The 24,270-nt window shown below is 39.9% G+C and overlaps 1 protein-coding gene across 3 annotated transcripts in view; it reads left to right on the plus strand.

The window, feature by feature from the left end:
• The window catches only part of mindy3 (MINDY lysine 48 deubiquitinase 3), a 196,322-nt gene extending 190,009 nt beyond the window's left edge, over positions 1-6,313 (plus strand). For 2 of the 3 annotated variants that reach the window (XM_051935918.1, XM_051935920.1), the window contains one exon: positions 5,173-6,313. In XM_051935918.1, coding sequence (XP_051791878.1) covers positions 5,173-5,322 — 150 coding nt within the window. In that variant the 3' untranslated portion in view covers positions 5,323-6,313. Of the gene's footprint in view, positions 1-2,621; positions 3,831-5,172 lie in introns of those variants that run through there. The other variant, XM_051935919.1, reaches the window with a different exon arrangement.
• The last annotated feature ends 17,957 nt before the right edge of the window (positions 6,314-24,270 follow it).

Below are 24,270 nucleotides of genomic sequence, written 5' to 3' on the forward strand. Positions count from 1 at the left end.
CAAATTTAAACTTTGTTTTCTAATCTTTTGATTTCATAGGCATACTCATCCATTTTGAAGTCTATTGAATTCAGTTTATTTTAGTACTTTTATTCTGAGCAAAAAATTCAGTTTGCACAAAAACACCATGACCGAAATGAAAATACTGTATGTACCTTTCCTCCCCCCAAGGTAATATTTATCTGTAATTTTACGTGCCCAATATTGAAGTTGTTTTTTTGGATGCAACTCCTTTCCACTTCTATTCAGTCTGTGTACCTACACCTATGACACACTTGTGTATATACCCCCTCTGTCATGCTGGGTCAATTTTCTGTCAGATGTTAACTTAACCACCAAGGTTTCAGCATGTGGGGAGAAAGGAGAGCACTGAGAGGAGCACTGGCAGAACCTTTAAACTTCTATAGAGAAATTGCCAGCGTAGGCAATTTAGAGTAATATCGAGTATTAAGGCAGCAGCATGTATCACATACCAATGAACAGTATTTATCCAAAAACAAAGTTTAATGAGCATCTCAATTTCTCTGAAAACTTTCTGCACCAGTAAGAGGAATTTCCTCACAAATCTGTAGCACATACAATCAGTTATCTTGTAAATTTTCAAACCTTTACACGATAACATAATTTTCTCAAACCTATTTAATCCACTTTAGAGTTGTGGTGGACCACAGAATTTCTTGATAGCTCAAGACTGAGAACAAGGGCAAGGGCGCCAGTCAATTGCATGCACATAACCCTCATTCATATTCATACTGGATTAAACATTTTTTACTGTAGCAAATACATACATAATGTATATATTTTTAACCTAAAATGATTTTCTTTGTGTTGTGTTGCTTGTTATTTACAAGTTAAAATCAGATCAACGCTAGGTATTATAATGACAATAAACAGTTACTCCATGTCAGTAGTTAATTTCAAGATTTTCTTTCTCTTTATATATGATATCCTTGTGATTTAAGAATGCAATTGAACTTTACTCTCCTTATTGCATTGCAGTAAATGTTTGGAAAGGCTTTCAAGACATGCATTTAATCATTTTTTAAGACTCATTCCTAGGATAGCCTCCCTGAATGCCTAAAGCCTGACCTTTTAGCAGGAAGTCTAAGAATGTCAAAAAGACACTACTAATCAATTGTGGCTACGGAAGGTTGCCCGTTTCCCTGCAAAATACATTAGAACTGAACAAGAATGGGGTTGCTTTATTCAGACTTTTCTCCTTGTTTCTGTTAAATTGGTCTGTAATAATCCTTTGAGATTTGAAGGTATCTGTAGCCAACATCAAAAAGTAAAATACATGCAAAGTATTTCCTATCAGTCCTTTATTTAAATAAAGCCAGGTTTATTTGTATTATAATGTTCATGCTTAATTCTCTATACAAAGCCTGAGAATTTATTTAATTATTTTCCACTATAAGGAAACAATTCTAGTTTTGTCTGTCTTTGCTCCCAAAATAGAGTCCTGTTCTTTCCAATTTCATAGATCAAAGCATTTGAAAGTTTTTATGTTAGGGCTCTAAGATGAGATAGGCTAACATTACACTTCAAATGGTTTTGCATGTTTTGAACGTTAGAAAGAAGTTCATATCTTACAACTTAGATTTACTGGTTCACATTGGGGGTCACTTATATGAATGTTTAATATTTGCTTATTTCAGGTACAGTACTTTTACAGTATTTTTCATGAATGTGACCAACATCTTATTAAACCTTGCAGGGTACTGGCATGTGTTTTAGTTGCAAAGAATTTAAAAATAGCAAACACATGTTTCCATGTGTGTGTAGAGTAAATCTCTTGAAATTTTATACTGAATAGTCACAGTAAATTTGCTAAACACTGAACTCATTTTACATTTCATTCATATCTGTGCAGTATTCGACAGTTAACTATCATTTTGCACCTTGTGTCACCTAGGTATCCAGACTATTACTTTTTGTAAAAGGTCTGTTTGTATTTTCTAGCCTATTAGTGCTTACTCATAGTTCCCAGTTTGCTGAATAGATTTGTGCATCTAGCTGACAGCCTGACATTAACAAAATTTGCCTGACTCAACAAGGACCATATCTAGAGTTGTAGTTGTTGCTGCACTCCACCTTGGAAACCGAATGGATGGAAGATGGACTAGCTTCTGCAAAACTGCAAGAACCTGTGAGATTGTAAGCAAATACACAAGGAAAAGGAATGTATTTTTCAGAACATTCACTATATATAGTATCAGCAGTAGCTGGGGTTAGAGTAAGTCACTGCACCATTAAATAGTGGTGTGCACTGCAGTGAGTTCAAGTAACATTTGTTTTTCCTTATCTGCTAATCCTTGAATTTCTGTAGCCCTGTTTTATTTTTACACTGTGATAAATAGCAGACTTGAGCCATGAAGGAGAGTTAGGGAACTAACAGGCCCCTGTTTAATTCCAGGGATGTGAGGGAAAATTGGTCAAAATAAACCGCATGCTAGGCTGCTAAAAAAAAAAAAGATGAACTGTACCTGAGTAAGTCCTTCTCATTGCGGTTAGTCAATGAACTGATGCCCACTTTCCGGTCCCAGCTGGTTTTGAAGCACTTATTCCCAGAAAGGTAACATTGTTCACTCACCTTCTGTTGGGGACTCCCCGAACTGCAGATGGAAACAGGAGATTGCATTATTAAGATCGCCCCCTCACTGCTCAGGGTGGCACTGCTTACCTGTTCAGAGCCTTGAGATAAGGATGCCTCCTAATCACATGTGCCTGATAGACTGCTATCTGTAATCTTAAATCTGAAAGTGGAGCAGTTGAAGCACACAAGCCTTAAACAAACAAATCTACTGTGACTACAGTGATACCCCGCCTGTCGCCGAAGTTACATTCCAGACCCATCAGTGATAGATGAAAATCCGCGATATAGAAAGAGCATATAAATTTTATTTTATTTTTTTTTTTTATAGTTTAAGCCTTAAAATACCCCTCCCACACGCTTTAAACACATGTAAACTTATTAAAACACACTTTGTAAACACATATGATATGTGGATGTCGGGCTAAAGATATGAGTAACATCTCTCTCTTATAAAATATTTTAATGTTATGCGAGACAGGACAGTGAGACAGAAGGACAGCTGCTGTTCAGGCTTTTAAATGATTGATGGGCAGGGCGACAAGCAGAACTGTGCTGGCTTTGTGCTGCTTCTGCCAAGATGCTAAAGTCCACTTCTCCTTAGCGTGCATTAAACTACCAAACCCCCCCCCCCCCCCTTTCACAATGTAAAGTGGGAGGAGCGTAGCATGCCTCTGGTGGGGGTTGGGGTTTCAGCAAGGCGATCGAGACCAGATCATCTCGGATAGACACTTTGACGATACGCCCTACTTACAAACAATTTAAAACAAGTTCACTGACATCAAACCTAGCAGTTGTTGGAATGCTTTTGGCAGACAAACTTCAGGTGCTTCCAGCTCTTAAAACCATGACAAGCAGAACACGCAGCTTGCCAGCAGCAGCTGCAGAAACCTAGCAGATGATCCGAGCACTTCTTAGCGTGCGTTCAGCCCTCACCCCTCCCCCTCTTTCTCCTTCAGAACACGCACAGAGCAACAAGAGCAGAACAGGCATCTTGGTAGAAGCAGCACAAAGCCAATAGCTGATCTGTCCACTTCTGCTTAGCGTGCGTTCAGCTCCCCCCCTTCACAAAGCGAGCAGCAGAGACGCGAAGTGGTAAAAGGACAGCTGCTGTACAGGCTTTTAAGTGATTGACACAAAGCGAGACAAGCACAACACACAGCTGGCCAGCAGCAGCAAGACAACAGCTGAACTGATCGCATCTGTTTAGCGTGCGTTCAGCCCCCCCCCCCCCCCCCCCCCCTTCACAATGCGAGCAGCGTTATACGTCCTGCGAAAAAGAGATAAAAGGGAATAAAGGACAAATATTGTTTTTACAAAAGTTTTAAAGTAAAAATGAAAAATAATGCATATGTAACAATTCCCATGAAAATAATCTCTTTAAATTGTTTATCCAGTAAACCAAACCCGGGGGTGGGCGAGCGAAGCCCCCTAGTAATAATAATAGTATTAATAAATCCACGATGTAGCGGGGGCACGATAGCTTAACCGCGATATAGCGGGGGATCAGTGTAGTTGGTATGCCAACCAACAGAGCAGCAGAATGAGTCCACATTTCATCCATCTGTTTCCGTGTATCCACATTTTTAGTTTTGGGGCTGCTTTTTACCAGAGCCTAAGAGTCTATCCCACTTGTATTGGCTAAAAGACGGAGAAAAGGTGGGATTTTAGCCCACCACTAGACACTTGTGCATACAGACCCAGTTCAGAGTCTATGGTCAACAATACTGGGACGGTTTCTGGAATTAAACCACAGTACCCATAGAAGACTCGAGTAGATGTGAGAGAACGTAGAAGCTCCATATAGACAGATGCCAAGTTATGATTTGAACCCACGTCAGTGTAACTGACACCCCTTCCTGTGCCAATAGAGATATAATAATTTGCTGCATAATTTGCAACTAAGTATTTTCATAACCGCTATGGTGTAGAATTAGCTGTAAGTATGTCAACTACATCATGTCTGTATTCATGAACACAAAAAACATGAACTAATTTTAACAGTAAATATTTAAAATCCATAGGTTTCCTCTGGTATGTGACAGAGAATTCAGGAAATAGTTCAGCAAAGGAAAACATCTGAATTTGTTTTTGATGTAATTGTTAAATGTCCTGGGTGGTGATATATAAAGCACATGAAAACAACGTGTAGCAGTCGTTTCATGATGTCTTTGTAAAAGACTGAACAGCTGACTGTTCCCCATGCTGAATAATTTAAAAACTTTTTGCCTGACGTTTTTTTTTATCATATTTTGTGTGAATTTATAGAGCTGCAGAAATACTGATATAGAATACATTGGCTTAATTTGCTGAAATTTATTTTATTTCTTGTCAGTTCTTCACAGGTTTTGAAATACTCATTCTTTCTTTGTTCAACAAATGTTCAAAATAGCATTTTACCAATTAAGTTTTGTTACGTTAATCCATGTATAAGAACCATTTTTAAAAATGACTTATTCAGTGAAGTTTTTACCCATCATTTTCCTGTGGTGGGCCTATTATATGTGAAGGGGAGGTCTTGCTTGCATTTGAAGGGTGAGTTTTTTTTTGTTCGTTTGTTTGTTTTTGTTTTTTGACAGGTTATGTACGTGACAGGGACGTGTTTAGTTTTGGGCTTTGAAGATCCAATGGTCCGCACTGATGATACTCCCATCAAACGCTGTCTACAGACCAAGTGGCCATACATCGAACTTCTGTGGTCCACAGACCGCTCTCCATCATTGAATTAACCTTGAAGCCAGAATAACAAAAAAAAAAAAAAGCATAGAAAGGGAAAGAGTCACAAGCTTTAAAAATGTTGTGGAATTCGGAAGTATAGGTGTGCAGGCTCGAGCAGGTTTAAAAAGCCAGATGCCATGCCTAAATTATATAAAGATGTGTTTTATTTGCCATTCTGTTGTTTTAATGTGGTTGCTTGTCTCCCATTCAAAGTAAAATGTTACATTCTGTATTTTTTTAATAAACTCAACCTTGGAAGATTTTGTTATTATTCACTATGTATTTTCTGTATACACTGGTATTCTAACTTGAGTCAGGCATTTTTACAGAACACTAGACAGATGGGGTGGTGTTGGACTTTCTTCTTTCTTTTTTTCCCCCAAAAGTAACAGAAAAACAAATGAAAAGGTGATTAGTTTGAATGTCTATATTAAATGGATATCAAAGGATATGTGTTTGCCCTTTTTAACTGGTGGTCAGCCAGCACATTGGTTGTGGTAATTTCAAAAGTAAAAGTTTTTAAATTGGAGAACTGGGTCCACATTGACCTCACAGTGCAGATCAGTTGTCAGCCTTGTAGATATTTTTTTGTCATTTTTTTTCCCTGCACAGCAAATTCTCAGGCATGGCAAAATGCATTTTGTATGTACCAAAAAGCAGGGCATTCTTTAAAATAATTTTATAAATGCTAAAGCAGGCATCTGTGCTGGTGTAGGATCTAGATGGTGAAGCTGTGAAGCTAAGAGTTGTTGCATGGAAAGGTTCATGTGTCTTTTATAATTTACACATAATATGCAACTGGAAACGGTTAGAAGATATAATGTGAATTTTCACCCAGGGAAAATTGCCAAAACAACTTTTTTCTAAATTGCAGCATCAACCAAGTCAAATGTATATTTATTAAAGTGCTTTGTGCATGACAAAAATATGCTGTTAACACATCTACGACTGTAACATCATTTTATTTATTAAGATTTATCTAAAATAAAAGTTTTGTTTTTCCTCTGCTGTAGTTTGTGTCTGCAAAAATGAAACTGAATATGCAAACTTCCTTTCCAGATGAATGTGACAAATCATGAGGGAGAAACGTTTTGAACAGCAACATTCCTTTGTTTTTGTTTTTTTTCTTCAAGTTCTTCATGAGAAGATTATCAAAATTAATGTGTGAAGGCCATTCAAGCCACACAAACACATGTGCTTGTTTTGGTCATGTCCTTGTAGAAACTATAAGCGAGAGAAAGACCAAAAACAAAATAGCTTCCATCTTTTATATACGTGAATTGACTCTTTTGCTTTGTTAGTGCAGCTCCATAAATAAATGTCTGGACACTGTAAGTATGACACAACCCTGTTGTTATTTCTTTAAAATCCAAGCCCTCTGACATGTTGTTCTCGTCTGCTGATTCACAGAACCTGAAGCAAGCTGACTGTCCATATTGCATTAAAACAACAGCATCTTTTAGCTGAGTGCAGTGTGGATGGCAAATGTAAAGGTGGCATCACTGAGTTATTGTGATTCTCTGTTAATATTTTACTCCTCTTTGAAAACTCAACAGTCATACATCAGCATCCAAAAGTAACTATTGTTGCTGTTTTGTCACCATTATCCCTTTTATTTATGTGTGTATTATGTCAGTAATCTCAACACATAAACGCACCTCCGTGATGCTAGTTAAATGTACAGCAGAGAAGACATGAAGCTCATTCATCTCTGTGACCCATATTTATTTTTTTTTGTTCTTTGTTTCGCCTTAAACATTTTCTTGTATTAGGAATTTGTTAGTTTTCTCCATGGGGTCAGGGTGCAGGGTCAGCCATTGTATAGCACCCCTGGAGCAATTGCAGGTTAAGGGCTTTGCTCAAGGGCTACTGGAGTAGGATCTCTTTGGGGAGTAACAGGGATTTGAACCAGCAACGCCCTGGATACCAACGCAGAGCCTCAGAGCCACCACTTCATATTCAAGAAAAGGTAAATACCTATTCATATTTATAATTCCGTTAAGAAAGATGCACTTTTGCCATCATTTTGACATGAATCCATATGACCGTACTTGTCCAGAAAGCTGTCCATGATTCTTCAGATGTACTGTATATGTTTGGGTGAAATTGTTGGCATTGGCTGTGCATTTGTTGAAAAAAAAAAAAAAAAAAAAACCATAAAACGCACAACACAATAGATAGATACTTTATTAATCCCAAGGGGAAATTCACATTACAATTTACAATACAATACACACACACAAACAATCGGGAATTCAGAGAAGCAGCCATTTAAGGATGTTCAGCATATACAATACAGTAGGAAACTGAACAGTTCTTATAAATATTATAAACTTGTCACATGGCAAATAATTTAGGCCACAATATTTTTCAGGTTCAAGAGAGAGAAAGTGCAGAAGTAAATGGAAGTATAAATAGAAATACAAGCATGTAGGCTATTCAGAATCCAACGTGTAATATGAAAGAATAATAAGCTTCTGATTTGCATGTAAGCACAGACTTGTGTACTTCATGTCTGCTGCATTAGGTAGGACATTAAAAGCAAAAAAAAAACACTTGTCATGTCAATATACACTTCCCTCCTGCAATTACTCTGCTAGAAATGTTCACATTTCTATGCATCATCAACTACACCTTACAAGTGTCATAGTTCTAAGATTTTGGGAAATCTAGATTTAATTTTTATGCTAATTCTTACAGTAAGCACACTCCTCCACCCCTCCCTGAAGAGGTAGATGGGGAAAAGTTTAGCAGATTTTAGATTCTTTTTGGTAAGGATCCAGGGTTTTTCCATCAGGTTCACTGGTGTGGGTGCCGGCTAATGATATGCACATTCCCAGATTGCTGCTGCAGTTACAATTGAGCTGCCCCAGTGAACTGTTTGGCCATGTCACATTACATGACTTTTCCATAATGTTAGGAAGTTGGAGGCAGTCATTGCATGCTCTCGTCCCTGCCAGTCCTAATCTATGCCCTTTGACTCAGTCCAAGTAGTCTGCGATTCAAATCTTAAATCATAGGGCAGGCTTTGTGTGCATGAGAAATGACAACCAATGAGCGCTCGCCTGTACGTACAGTGCATGTAATGCAGAGACGAGGTGTAAGGAACGTGGGTGGTTTGGATCTTGCAAATGGGAAAGGCTAATCTGTCCAAAACCTCATGATTTATGTACCATGATAGAATGGAAAAAAGGGCTAAGATTGCGGCGGAGCTTACCGTACTGTAAACCTGTCTCAGAGCACCATCAAGCAGCACATTATTATCTGTCAGAAAAAATGGAAACTGTACTAGAAGGTCGTTGTAGAGTCGTCTAATTTGACATACCCTGTAGTTTCTGGACATGTAAATTGACAAATTTGGGCAATGAGATCAGCAACTGCAGTCCTCCGTTAGGACATCCCCTCTGAATAGAAGTTGTCTGATCTGACATCTACTTTAGGGGAGCGAGTTATGTCACGATTCTGCAGTTGAACCTTTCCATAACAATTTTTCAATTTGAAGGTGTGTCAAAATGTTATTTTATTTTCACACCACTATTTTGTGCCCCACATGTTCCTTTATTTTTAGTTTATTTTTGCAAGCAACACAACACCTGACACTCGAAAGACGTCATCTCTTTGAGGCTGGTTAAAATGGCGGTTTGCTACTGCTAGTGTCCAAGAATTTGAATTGGTGAAGAAAATGTTTGCAGTGCTAGCTAGAAGACAAATCTATGGAGGGAGTTAGGACTTTGCATTACTTTTTGACTACAATTTTCAGTTAACATTTTGGCTTTGACCTACACTAGTACTGATTTGACTGTTATTTTTTGTCTCTTGATGTGTTTTCTTTCATTTTCACACTGACGGGCCTTCTTGGCAGTACAGCTGGGATGATGTGATTATATAGAGTGGAAGTGCGATTCTCTGTCTAATATATGCAACCATGTGTAATAACTTGTGTGCCATATTTTATTTTGAACTGTATTTTAGTGTATGTTTGCTAAAATCTATCAATTTCTAAGCTTTAGTGGCAGAGTAGCTACTGTTGCTGTCTCACAGCACCATAGTCCTGCCTCTGAACCCTCCTGGTAAGGTCTGTGTCGGTTTTTTCTGGGCAATTCCAAGGATGTGCCCCTTCATGGTAAACTATCCGGGGATGATTCCTGTTTTGCACTCTATACTTTTGCCACTATTCCAACCTTACAATGAAACGAATATTAAAATGTTTTTATTAATTTTTTTTTTCTGACATGATTTAATCATTTTCTAAGTAGACCTCAATTCGTTCTCTTCATCTCCTTGGCTGAGGTGACTGCTCGGACCCTGAGCCCACGTGTCTAGTAGTCTCATCTGCATTGTCTGCCCCACGTGCTTCACCTGTTTTATGTATTACCTGCCATGCCAGCTCCTCCTCACTTCTGTATTCTTCAAAGGAATTGTATTCTTCTGTATTTTTCTCCACTAAGTAACCAAACAATTATAAATGCTCATTTGCTGTAGTGTGCCCTGCAGATAATTCTGGCAGCACGTAAAATGTTCCAATCAGCTGAGAACAAAGCGTGAAACGCTGAATTATTTCATTCTTAGTAGACTTCAGCTCAGGCATTAACAATCCATTGTGAGTGGTGCATATTACATAAAGAAAATCTGCCCTTTTAACTTAAATCATGAAATGACTTGCAACTCTGCTTCTGCATTTCCAGTCTTGCCATTTGAACAAAGCAGATGTTCCAGATGTGTCACATCTTTGCTCTTGATTTCCTCCTTATGGCAGTCACGTGTTCCGAAAGCATAAGCAAGAATGCCAATTTAAAAAAAATGTGAATTGTCAACAGAAAGTAATAATTTGAAGATTAATTTTAAATGTAAACTAGATCATTAATGAGACAATAAAATGCATGCAGCAGTACTGAGATGTTCTGGTATAGAAATTACTGTGAAAGTTAATACCGACACCCTTCATGTCACATAAAATTCCTAAGTGAAGTAGCGTGAGCTCCAAGTTTGATTTAAAAGTGCTCAAATAATCTTTCTGGAATGTAAAAAATTAGAGCCTGGTCTTTTTTACTTCCAACTAAAGCATGTATTGTAACAACAATGAGTAGAAGGCAGTTATTTTAATTTGCACACTTTGATAGATTCACATTATACCCGCCATACAGCCACTACCTTCTTGGACTCAAATCAGTGAACTTTCATTTAAAGGAAAGCCAAGCAGTTTAACCTGCCAGGCTACAGTCCTAGGCTAGAGGTTCACTCCTTAACTCTGTCCCTCTCTTGTAAGCTACGTTTGCCCTTCAGCGTTATTTTACTACTGACACCAATATAGCAGCCATGCACCTCACCTACTGCAGATCAGTCTCTTCTGACCTAAACTTACAGCCTTGCAGCAATCAGCCCAGCTGTTGAGAGGAAAAAATGACTTATCTTGAAAAGCTACAAGAATCAAATTACTCCTCGATAACACTGCATAAAAGATAAACAGGAAAGACACATTCTCATAATACTGTGTTTGAATTGAATATCTGTTCTCTCCACTCAAGAATCCTGTCTTCAATTAAAACACACCATAGTATGGGAACGCATAACTTTTGCAAGTTACTGTAATCTGAGGAAGTTTGCTTTGATGTTTAGACTTCAGGTTCTGGTTAATTGTTCCTTTTGGTATTCTCACCCCAGCCCATTTAAAGATGTTTTTCAGACTCCTTTTGTCTCTTCCATCTCCTGGTCAGTTCTCCTTTTCTGTGTAACCTGAGCACCTCTTCCTTACAAGGTGTGCTTAACATTTGTGGTCAAGTGAGTACACAGGAAAATCCAAAAAACTGTTGATGTGCCAGCTGAGTCGCCCCATTTAATTTGTTGACTTTGGCACAAAAGAAAACCAGTGCATGGTGAGGCAACAAAACACAAAATCACATTCAATGGCTCAGTACAGCAGGTCTTCGCTGGCGGAGCTCCATCTCAAGGCTGGATCTGGTCCAAAGCCAACCCTATCTTCTGGGGCGGCCATATTTTATTGGACTCTGACTGGAAGGGGTGGAGTCATTTGCCTTCATAGGACCTCTTCTTGGCTGTGTATGAGAAAAGTAACAATACTGTTAGTGATGATGTCCTGTCCTGGCATGGTGAGCCTAGAAGTTGAACCTCCAATGCATATGCATGACACACTACATATGTTTGTTACACCCTATCATATTGTTTCGCAACCTTTTGTTCTGTGGTGGCACACTTTCTGTAACCGAAAACATCCCAAGGCACACCACTAACCACAAATAAATTATAACTTTTAGAAGTCCTCAACTGTCTGAAGGAGTGGGACTACTGGAGAAACTGGTAACAAAAGCAGCTCCTAGATCAGCATTTCCCAGCTACTTCATTCCTTTGCCCAGCCTGCTTTTCGTTATAAGCAACTCATATGCCTACTATCTACAGTACCAGCCCTGTGAGGCTTGCTGGTGACCACAAGCCCAGCCTACACTATAGCAGCCAGGAGACGCGTCTGAAGTGCTTTAAGTGCTCTGTCTAGAACATACCGATCACAGAGCTGCTTTTATGCCAGCTTCTCCAGGTAGTCCTGTCCTTCTCAGACAGGTCTCAGCCACCCAAGGAGGTTGTCACCCACAGGTTCAGACCCAGGTGCGCTACACTATTATTTCCACGGCACACCTGGATACCTCGTGGTGCTGTTGAATAACACTAGCCTGTCAGCTTAAATTCATAATCCTGCAATATCACATATCTCACACTAATGCGTCAGGTCTGCACTGCACCTTTGGTTGATCAATTTCCTCTGACTTCAAAATTTTACCATACGCTAATCTCTTTAACTGCTTTGAGAAAACAATAATGAATTAGGCAGCATAGCTTAAAGGAAGTTCTGGTAGGCTGAAAAGTCTTCAGTCATCTTTAGCTCATTGATCACTGAACTTCTCAATGCAAAAATTAATTCTGCACTCTCCCTTATTAAATTTACCATTCTTCTTTAAGGGTTGTTCTGATCTCACGATTATGATGTAATACTGTAGATACTCAGGCATGCTTACAAAGCAAAGAGATCCACGGAGGATGCTGTGGCCACAGCCCTTCATGCTGCCCTGACCCACCTGGAGCAGCAGGGGAGTTATGCCAGACTGCTCTTTGTAGACTTCAGCTCGGTGTTTAACACCATCCTCCCACAAAGACTGGTGTCCAAACTGGCAGATCTGGGACTTCCATCACTCACCTGCAGTTGGATACTGGACTTCCTGTCGGGTCGCTCCCAGAGGGTCAGGCTGGGTCTCCACACATCCACTGCTCTCAGCCTCAACACCGGGACGCCACAGGGTTGTGTGCTCAGCCCGCTCCTCTACACACATGACTGTGTCCCCACTCACCATAGCAACAAGATTATAAAGTTCGCGGATGACACGACGGTGGTCGGACTCATCTCGGGCAAGGAGGGTGAGCTAGCATACAGGGACGAGGTGGAGCGACTGTCAGAGTGGTGCACAGTCAATAACCTGCTCCTCAACAAAAAAACAAAAGAGCTTGTTATTGACTTTAGGAAAAACAAAACTGACATCCAGCCACTCATCATTGGTGGGGCCTATGTGGAGAGGGTCCTGGTGTTCAGGTTTCTGGGTATGGAGCTGGAGGATGACCTGACCTGGAGAGCCAACACCAAGGAGCTGCTAAAGAAGGCGCAACAGAGAATTCTCAGAAAGAACCATCTCCCAAAAAATCTGCTCCTTGCTTTTTATCACTGTTCCATCGAGAGTGTGCTCACGTACGGACTGTGTGTGTGGTACGGCAGCTGCACTTCCTCAGAAAAGAAAGCGCTCCACAGGGTCGTCAGGATAGCGGAGAGAACAATTGGTTGTACCCTCCCCACTCTGGAACAAATCTACACGTCCCGATGCCGCAAAAAAGCAATTGACATTTCACAGGATTCATCACATCCCGGTCATTGCCTCTTCCAGCTTTTGCCATCGGGCAAGAGATACAGAGCTATGAAAACCAGGACAAACCGCCTTAAAAACAGCTTTTATCCGAAAGCAATCATGGCCCTGAACTCAGAATAAAACTGTTCCATATTATTCTACCAATGTGCAATATAGACCTTAAGTCAACAAGTGCAATTTGTATATTTATTACTATTCAGTTTGTTATTATTTTCTCTCTTCTTGTCTTTTTGTCTGTTTAACTCTTATTCCTCACACTGAGTCGATTGCACCTTCAATTTCGTTGTTCCTTTGTAAAAGTGACAATGACAATAAAGATCTATCTATCTAAACTCCTCCCTTTATCAATATAATGACTAGGAGACTTAGTTGACACGACATGTACAAGTCTTCAGTTTATTAACAAAGAGCAGTTGGAACTACCAAGTAAAGAAACAGTATTCAGCACACAAGTAACAAAATAGTTTGGTAACAGCCTTTAAATTATAAGTAGCAATACAGAACAGTAACAGTTTTACATATAAACTTGCAGGTTATGCTACCAAAGACTTACAACGAAGTTCATCCTTCTTGTTTATGTGTTTGCAGCAGATACACTACTTATATTGGGAATGCCCCACTGTAAGGAAGCTCAGGAAGGACAAATATCATGAAGCAAGCATATTTTGAACATGACAACAGTTTACAAAAGTTGAAAATGATTAATACCTACGGTGCATTCTCACTAGCAATTTGTTCTGTGCCCGAGCACGTTTGTCCACAAGTAACCCCTCAAAGTGTAATTCATTTGGCCCAGCAAAGAGTGATCACATTAGTCAATCGTACCATTCCCTGGCCTGCTTGAAAGAGTTGAGCCCGGGCACGGTTCAGTAGGATTCAGGAACAGTGTGATTGCTAAATGAGCCCAATCACACATAACAAACATGACATCAATGATGCGACAAGTCAGTTAACAAACATTTCTCATTTCATTCAATACCATTTGAGTGAATTGTATGTTGTTGGCAAGAAAAGTTGCAAATTCCTCCCTGAACATCATTTGTCTCTATGAAAATCTTCTCGTACGTGCAGAACAATTAACAGCAAAACACTGTGCTGCAGACTCAATAAATCTGTAATAGGGCAGAGGAGGGACATAGATGGCAGTGGGAGTGCAGGCCAGCGGAAGAGTAGATAGAGGGACCAATTGTGCTCAGGTACAGTAAGGAGCAAATGTTCCTAGTGTGAGTAGCACCCTAAATATTTTGTCCATCTTTACAAATGTGACCAGGGCTGTTCGCCAAGTTTGGAGATCTGAGCCATATCTGCCTCATTCTGCTAACATTTCATAATCTTGAATGTTCAGATGTGCACCAACTAAAGCCACAGAGTAGAAAGAAAGCATAAAGCTAAAAGAGGGTTGCTGTAGTTTAGAAAGCTACAGTCACTCTTCTTGAATGAGTAACATCAGAGAGTAAGGCTTAACATTACAGTGCATTTCATTTATAAATGTGAAGCGTGTACTGAAGCTGGGAGAAAAAGTCCCTTGTAATATCAGTAATGCTTCTGAAAAATGGGATATGTGGAAAGGACTGAGTTTGGCGATCTTGAGATTGTGAGATTCAGAACACTGCAAACTAATTTGATTTTCAGAAACTACATTCCAAATCTCAGTTGCTGCCAGCCACAACTTACGTCATTTGACAATTATTTTGAAAATGAACATAAACAGGATTCAGACTGACAAATTAAAATAACAATATGGAAGACCAGGAAGTATTTGTTTATGTAAAAATATTGTGATTTTTTTTTTTTGCCTTTTTCCATATACTGCATTTTGGAGTGGACATCATAAAGTGCACCTTAGGAAATTTCCAGTAAAATAAAGGAATAATTTGCCAGTGCTGGAATGATATTGTAAGGTTGGACATGTGAGCCAGTTGAAAACACCATAATATAGATAATAAGATAATAAGACTGCCAGGGTCAGAGTGAGGTGGAGGTCGATTGTAGGTGTGGGTTTTACCTGATTACGTTATCCTAATACACACACATTGATTTATTGTCCATTAATTTTTGTTCCTGGGTGAGAAATCAAGCAAAATGACACATTTTATTGGCTAACTAAAAAGAATAAACTATGCAAGCTTTCGAAGCAACTCGGGTCCCTTCTTCAGGCAAGATGTAATACATATTGTAATCTTTTTAGTTAGCCAATAAAAGGTGTCATTTTGCTTGACTTCTCACCACATTCATAATGGCTAACATGGTACAACTCCCTAGTACTAATGTTCCTGGGTAAAAAGCAGCTATTTCATCACAATTTTTTAATTCAAAGTAGCATGCCTGTAGCTGCGTTTTTCCAAAGTTACCAAAGTTCAGCAGCTCTAACTTAAAAAATGGGATTCAATAAAAGCCTGACGTGCAGAAATGATTCCACAGACAAAATATCTTCATTTTAAAAATTTTAGTTAAAATTCAAAGTAAAACTGTTCAAACAAAAAAGGGAAAATTCTTATTAAGAAAAGTTCTGTTCAACACTTAATCTTGTTACATCTCAAATCGTTACTAATTACTTATCATTCCTGAACCATTTCTACACGATCAGAAAACTGTATGCTTATCCCATTTATAAGTTGAAAATGGGTCTTTCAAGTCCCTGTTTACTGGGACCTGTTCTAAACACAACTGAATCTAATATCACACTGTTTCTCAGGTATAGCAAGAAGGTTCTGTCTCTCACTAACTTATAGGGGGAAAAGACTATACCATTGTCTAGGACTATGGAAGAAATTATATTCTATTCAAATTAAGCAAACATTAATATGATTTTAACTCAAAACTTTAACTTTCTAAGATTGGCTCTTACAATGCCCATGAGTCTCTTATGGTAAAAATGGGTAAAAAAAAAACCAAAACAGCAGGTGTCCACATGCGAATGACCTACCTGCTCAGAGGTAAAATGGATTCAGGGAAAAGAATGGAGGGCAACAACTGTCCTTTAACATTCCCCATCATCCATAAAGAACTCAATAACCTTGAAGAAGCACAGCGTCCTCCAAACACCACCTCTTGAAGTCTTGTAACATCCTAAACTCACCACTACCAAGGTGTATTGTTGGCTGTGGGCAAATTATTAAAGCTACCACAAAATAGGTGGCTGTTCCAAGCCTTTTGAAAGTCCCACCAGGGACCAAGAAAAGAAAAGGGGTGCATGTGGAACCCTATGGTACAGCGAGTCTGGGGTCTGAGGGGGAGTGTGATTGTCTTTGGTGGAAACCAATATGCCTGTGGAGTGATCATTGTTTGTTCACATGCAATCACGATCAGCCCAGCCATTCCTCACTGATGCTGCACGTGTCACCTATACCCCCACAGTATAACGGGAATCTGTGTAGGGCAGACAGGGGAAGAGAAACAAAGAAGGGAGAAAGACAGTTGTGAAGAGAAAAATGAGTAGGATCAGGAGATCGATCTGGTGCACTGAACAGGAGGATAGGCAGTTGGGGAGCCCCGGAGTTGAGCAAGGGATTTATTTATTTACCAAATTTATTGATTTTATGTATAATTTATTTACTGAAGAATTTGCTCTGCACTTTTAGTGGATGCTGCTTTTGTTTGTGGAATAAACACACTAAGCACTTTGTACCATTTCTTGTTGCTTGTGTCCTCATTGTCCTAGTCCATCCTTGGCACATGATGTCTCGGGAGACAGGAGATGCCAAGGCTGTGGGTACTGGGGCATCACACACCCCAGCTCTTTATGATGTGTGTTATCTGCTTTATTACAGGGAGAGAGAGGTTAGGAGCATGTGCTGATGCACTGCAATGCCGCACTCGCCACATGACAAACCAACTCTGGATCCCAGATTAGGGTGCCACCTCAGCACCACTAATTCAGATGGAATGGGACAGTGTTGTTTTTTTTTTTTTTTTTTTATGGTGGCTGGAGTGCCAATTCTGCCACCAACCCCCAGGTTTTTCCCTGCAGGTTGGACGGCCTACGTGCTGGGCTGGTTGCAGATTAACCTCATACCTAAGATGGAGCAATTGCAGGTTAAGGGCCTTGCTCAAGGGCCCAACGGAGTAGAGCCACTTTTGCTGTTTATGGGATTTGAACTATCAACCTTCCGATTACCAGTGTAGATCCCTACCTCAGAGCCACCACTCCGCCCATTATTACAGGGCCGTGGTTATATAAGCAGACAAAGTATACACAGTCTTGGGCACATAACCAGCCTGCTGGCCAGTGTCTACCTCATGCATAATTATGACAGCCCCCTGAGTATAAAATGCTGATCCCTTGCATAATTATGATCTGCTCATTGAATTACATATTGATTTCTTTATCTAAAAATCCTGGTAATGGGCATTGCTTTTTTATATAAAATTTTTATTGCTTCTAATGGCTTTATGCATTTACTGCAGAAAAGATAAAAATCTAAATGTGAAGTCATGTGCAGTGGGACTTTGTGTGAGTGGTTTGTATGTACAGTATGCTCAAACAAAATTCCCAGTAAGCTTTTTTGTCCCAACAAGCAAACGTCCAGTCTTGCCAAACATGAACTTCAAGCACTCTGGATGATGAGATGCCAGGATGACACTGGTATCAAACTGTTAGACAAAATGCTTTGTCATGCCATTTTCCAACCTGCTTAATGTAGAGCAGAGTTGCAGGGGTGCTGGAGCCTATCCCCGCTAGCAAAAGGGTGCAAGGCAGGAACAAACCCTGGACAAGGCGCCAGTCCATCGCAGGGTAAACACACACTACAGTCAAGTTAGTGTCACCAGTCCGCCTAACATGCATGTCTTTGGACAGTGAGAGGAAAGCAATGCAGACATGGGGATAGCACAAAAACTTCATGCAGGGAGGACTCGAGACTTGAACCTGAGTCCCCTTACGGTGAGGAAACAGCACTACTACTGTGCCTCCGTGCCACCCCAAAAGGGGTTGTGTCATAAGTTTCTGCCCACCAAAATCCAATATTGAGGAGATGCAAGTAACAATTTCAATAATGACCCTATTGGAGGTCTCAAAAGAAATCTCTAACACAGCTGTCTATCTTGTCCTCACCCTGGACCCTGCTGAGGATTACAATTCTATCAATTGTCCTCTCGTCTGTGAAAAAACAAATTGCTGGTACCTCATTGTTAAAACCCCACACATATTTCCATTCTACTCACACAAACACACACACACACACTGAATGAAGACTGTTGTGGCTTATACCTTCTTTTCTTTTCAGTGTGGGAAACTCTTACCAAGTTTTCTTATATTACAAATGATTGCTGGTCTTCTGGTAAACATAAATTTGCTTAGAACTAATAAAAATCGTAGGAATGAAGATTAGTTCTGGAAAGTGAACATTACATTATAAGAAAAATGGACACAGTTTATATAAACACTTTTTAAATTTATTAATAATGATGCCAATAAAGTGTACTAGAATAGCACTCACTACCCAGAGCGACAGGAAGAGTCCTTTTAAAAATGTAAACCAATGTGCTGAGAACCACAACCATTTTTGTAGTAAACTTAATGCTAATGACCTAGTACTGAACTTGGAGTTTATGACTACATTTTGTATTTAGTTTCAACATGTCTCTTTCACCCTCTTACAGTAGTGCAACAACACAATGGTTGCTGTCTGACATGTTGGAAACCACTGAAAGTGTTCCATTAAACTCCAAACCCAATGCTGCCCTCTACTGGTAATGTCGTATCACAACGATAATGCTACACCTCTCTGGGAAAGCCAGGACTTAGAAAAAAGCTGAAAACATTTTTTTTAAGAAAAACGACCCTGTAACAGATAAAAATGAGGGGGAAAGTTGAGACAACTCATGTAATATCCAAATGTAGCCCTCTAAGTGATCAGACTGAATGACATTACTATATGGCCTTTATCCAAAAAGTATCCTGGTAAAAAAGAGAGCATGAGAAGCACCTTCTGAAAAGACTTACCCCAAACGATAACGTCGAAGACTCTGCTGACATTAATGTTATTATATGACTGTTTTTTATATGTAGTCTGCAAGTTACCAAGTCTACACCTGAAGATCTCTGCAGTCAAATTAACTGTCTGGCCGCTATAGTGTCAATCACTACCTGTACCAGAGTGTCACCAGCAGTTAACCTTCGTCACATTCATTTGAAAATTAATTCTGCCTTCTTCTTTGAAAATATTCCAGACACTCCTTGTTGCTAAAAGACATTACAACAAGGTGTCTCCATTATTCCTAAACCACTCTGTTCTGCTCTGCCCACTGTGTATGGTGTGATTAAAGCTATAGACAGTGCTGTTCTCTTTACACTACAAAAGTGAACCTTGGTGTGAATATGAGATTGCATTTGCATACCAAATAAAAATGTATGTAACTGTTTGGACACCATACCTGATTGGGCAGCTGTTCAAATGGGACATTTTTCTCCTTTACATCCAAATTTACTACAAAGTGTGCCAGTAAACGTTGATCTCATTTCTCAACTTACTTCTGTAACATAATAAAATAAACAAATGACTTACATTATATAAGTTAGATCTTATTCTCGACCTTTTGCTTTATCTTGGTAAAATTTTGTTCATGCAGATTAAACAAAGTTACTGACCCCAGCCAAATATTTGTGGTAAACACCAGCATTTTCTGAAGATTTATCAACGTCTATAAGGTCAAAGGACACAACCATACCACTGTTTTCAACAATTTGTTTGGGCTGATAGCCGGTCCCTCTGATGACATGCTTGTCTAGCTGGCCCCTGGCTGGAGACCACTCAATAAATCTTTATTGTAAATAGCACCATTTACAGTGGGGCCTATCACAGTGTGCTTTACTAAGCACAATTAGATGATCTTTCACCCCACAAAAGAGGGAAGACTGTGGCAAGACCAATAAAATGTGAATCAACTTATTAGTTATCATATATGAGAAAACTGAACAAAATAAACCTATTAAATAAAATGAAGTTATTTATTTTAATAAATTCTAGTTAATAATGACTTTGAAGGTTTTTCGACATGGGGTCGGTCAGACATGCAAGTTCTGTGTTAATGTGACACTGCTATTTATGATGCTCTACACTCTTTTGTATAGAAAATTCTTTCCTGGCCTTATTGCTTACTTGAGTTTGAGAACGAATTTGGCATTGTAAATTGTGGATTGCCAATCAATTCACCAAAATGTGTTTTGTGGCAAATTTGCTGGGTTCTCCAGTTAGCTTGTTCACCAAATTTTTTCACTGACTATTAACTGTGTGGCCAATGTAGGCAAACTTTTATATCCCAGAGCCCCTGGATGCTTTGGGAAGTCAGCGTGGCATCACAAGGCTGTAGCGGTCATATTGGGTTAGAATGTCACTACCTGATCTTGCGCTGCCTACCTGATTTGCGTCACATATCAACAGAAGGTTCACACATGCATACTGTTAAGCGTACTCCAACTCACAGTCTACAGCACTGCTCTGTCTGTTTGGTACATGCATGAGTAATTTATGGTATAGCGGTTAAATTTAAATACCTAGGATCAGTGGTAGCCCAAGATGGAAAGTTAGATGCACAGAAAACCCACAGAGGGAAATGTGGAACAATTGGAAGAAGGTATCAATAATATTATGTGATCAAAGGATTAAGGTTAAAGATAAGGTTTTAAGACCAGCAATGATGTATGGAGCTGAGACATGGGCAGTAAAGGGAGCAAAGGAGAAGTTAGATGTGGCAGGAATGAGAATGTTGAGACAGATGTATGGACAGAATAAGAAATGAGACAATCAGAGCTACATCAAAAGTGGGAGAGACATCTAAGAAAGTACAGAAAAGTGGATTAAAGTGGTATGGACATGTGATGAGGAGAACCAATGAATATGTGATCAAAAGAGTGATGGGAATGGATGTGAAGTTGAAGAGAAAATGAGGAAGGAAGGATGAGAAAGAGGTGGATAGATAAAGTTAAAAAAAGATCTGAAGGAAAAGGTGCCGGGGAGGAGGTGCAGGACCAAGCTGTATGGAGAAGGCTGAGCCAACCCACATAGAAATGGGAAAAGATGAAGAGGAAGAAGAAGGAAACATGAATGTCTGATGGCACAATGTGATTGGTACTCCTGCTGGATTTGCAACCTGCATGTGTTTAGAAAAAAACAAAAAAACAAAAACTTCAGTCCACGTGATAGTTTCCGACATGGTATAATTTGAGCTGCTCACGTAGTTTCACGACTTGCAGTTTTTTCATTTGGGAGTACATTAGCTGACCATAATAAGAATATTATGAACACATTTTGTTGTTCTGCGTAGATTCATTGCATGTTGTGTCTTTCCTGGTGGATTAGGCATGTCATGCTCCTTACTGTGTAGTGTAGATTGGTTAGTGACAGGGACCCAACCCCCCCGAGTATATAATGCTGAACCCTTGCATCACAGGCTCTGTGTGTGTTAGTTAGTTGTCGTGCTAGGAGCTCAGGAAATGCAGATAGAGAACTTGGTATAAATATATCTCAGGGAGGCTCAGTGGCACATTGGTTAGCACTGCTGCATCACAGCTCATTAGACACTTTTGACCACAATGATTGGTCCAGCATAGCTGGAAGACACTTTCCTAACACCAGGGACACATAAATCGCCACTGCACCATTAGGACCCACCTCAAAAATGGCACAGTATTCTCCTTCCCCACTGACTTCAATGCATTTTGCAGAGTTTGCCGAAATTCCTGAACCTTTCTGTGTTTTCACCGAACTCGAACTTGCTCATCACGATCAATCAGGCAGGCAGTATGGTGTACTGGTTATGGCTTTGGAACCCAAACACTGAGATTGTGGGTTCAAATCCCTCTACTCACAATATGTAGCCATATGACCACGTCACTTGCTTCAATTGGAAAACCAAAAGAAATATAACCACTTGTTTCATAAATGTTGCAAGTCGCCTTGGATAAAGGTGTCCGCCAAATTGGTAAATGTACTAATCAGCCAGATCCCAAGGGATGTGTGCTTTCTCGGGTTTCAGTTTAATGCCCCTTTTAGTAACATAACATTTTGTGTGCATATTTTGTTCACGGTCAGCTGTCAAGAAGGCCTGCTGCTCAAACTGCAGCATGTTTGTTGTCTTCATGGTAGTAGTGAACTGATTTTTGGAATTCAATTCATTTCCTGAGCCTCCTTTTTCCTTTACATGGTTAGGGGGAGGAGAAGGAGGAATCTTTTACACAGCATCAGACACCAGGAAGCAGACAGGCGGGCATTGATGGAATGCCGTTCTATTGAAAGGATACATTCACGTACACTCCTATTCACTCCTACAGTCCAACATGTCTTCAAAATGTGGTAGGGAATCAGTGTATGCCAAAGGCAAGCTGCTCAGACAAGGGAAGAAAAGATAAATGCATCACTGAGCCAGGATTGAATTCAGATCCCCAAAGCTGGGAGAGAGCAATGCTACATGCTTTGCCGCCATGCCTTCGATCACTCTTAAGGAAAATATATGAACTTGTTGCGCATCCTGGACAAACCTTAATGCACACATTTAAAGCTGAGAAAGGCTGTAGTTCTTCACTTTCATCATGCATTAATTATTGATTGGGTCTTCTTAACACAACTTTACATTCACATGGTGCCTGCCTAACTGGGTTCAAGATAGCAAAAAACACTGGATGAGATGCCAGTCCTTTGCAAGGCACTCTTCTAGACACAATCACGCTCACTATTGACAATACGAGTGTAAAGAACTCATCAAAAGCTCGCCTAACAATCAAATCAAGAATTTCCTGAAAGTTTAAATCTTCAGGAGGGGCTGAGATTTCAGACGCCGTGGAGGCTCTGCTGACCATCAATGGTGAGCGAAACGATTTCTGCAAAACTGAATTTGCAGCGAAACTCATTTTCATTCTCAAAACAATTTGTGAAACAAACTGTGTTTTGCTTCCAGTGAAATTTGTGCTACTGACACAAAAGAAAAAATGTTTAGTGCCATCTGTGTTAATTGCACATGAATCTTCCTGTTATTTAGTATTTAAATAAAGATGGCTAGTGAAAAGAAATCACTATTTCCTGCCACAGGTAAACATTTTTTTGAGTCATCAGCTTTGTGCTGTGGTTGTTCTACCGGTATAATATCGGCAATTGCTGTCCTAAAGATGCATATCAGGGACAGAAGAGAAATCTGAAGCCTCACTGTGCATGGAGTGCACACCTTTAAGCTCATCGACAGGATTCAACAAACCAGAGTGGTTGAATGTAATGGCTGGGATGGCAGGGGGCAACCAACTTTCCATTGTCACACACGTGCGCATAGGAGGCAGCTAAAGGGCCTGAATAAAGGTAATTCCATAACAGACCAGGGGGTGGCGGCGTGTACTGACCCTCTCTCTCTTTCCACTGTAGACCGGTTACAGGAAATTTCCGCCTAGGTCCAATGACCTCATTTCCCGGCCCTCATGACCTCACTTCCCATTCCGGCCCTCATGACCTCACTTCCTCTGCTTTCCCTTAAAACCGCCATCTTTGCCTCCTTAAGTCAGTTCTGTTTTGGACTCGTATCTTTACACAAAGTACTCCCAATTTAATTCTTTTGCAGCCAGGAAAAATTATACAGGGAGCTGCCCCAAACCTTTTTTCAACTCTGTTGTCTCATCTTTGACACCATGTAATTAGGTTTTCCTTTAAAGAAAGCACATTGATGTACATATTAGTGTGTCTTCATGTGGAAAATTTTTTTTTTGAAAAACACGCTAAGCTCCACTACAGTAATGTGAATGAGAGGCACATATGGAGTTTGATGACTGCCAAAAGTCTGTGACTGAGTACCGCGCATTTTGCAAGTGCGAGTTACATTTTGAGTGAGAGTGATGCTCATGGTAAGTGTTTTGCAGTCATGTGACTTTTGACAGTGTACTTGTGCAGCATCACTTCCAAAATTATTTGAAAATGAAAGCAGTGAGGTAAGAGTGGGACTTTGTTCTTCTAGCCAATGAGAGTAGGCAATGCTAACCAGCTAATTGTGAGGCACGCTTCCTTAACCACCTCCATCCATCCATCCATCCATTGTCCAACCTGCTGAATCTGAACACAG

Source organism: Erpetoichthys calabaricus, chromosome 13 (genome assembly GCF_900747795.2).
Source record: "Erpetoichthys calabaricus chromosome 13, fErpCal1.3, whole genome shotgun sequence".
In the NCBI taxonomy this organism is placed as follows: Eukaryota; Metazoa; Chordata; class Cladistia; order Polypteriformes; family Polypteridae; genus Erpetoichthys; species Erpetoichthys calabaricus.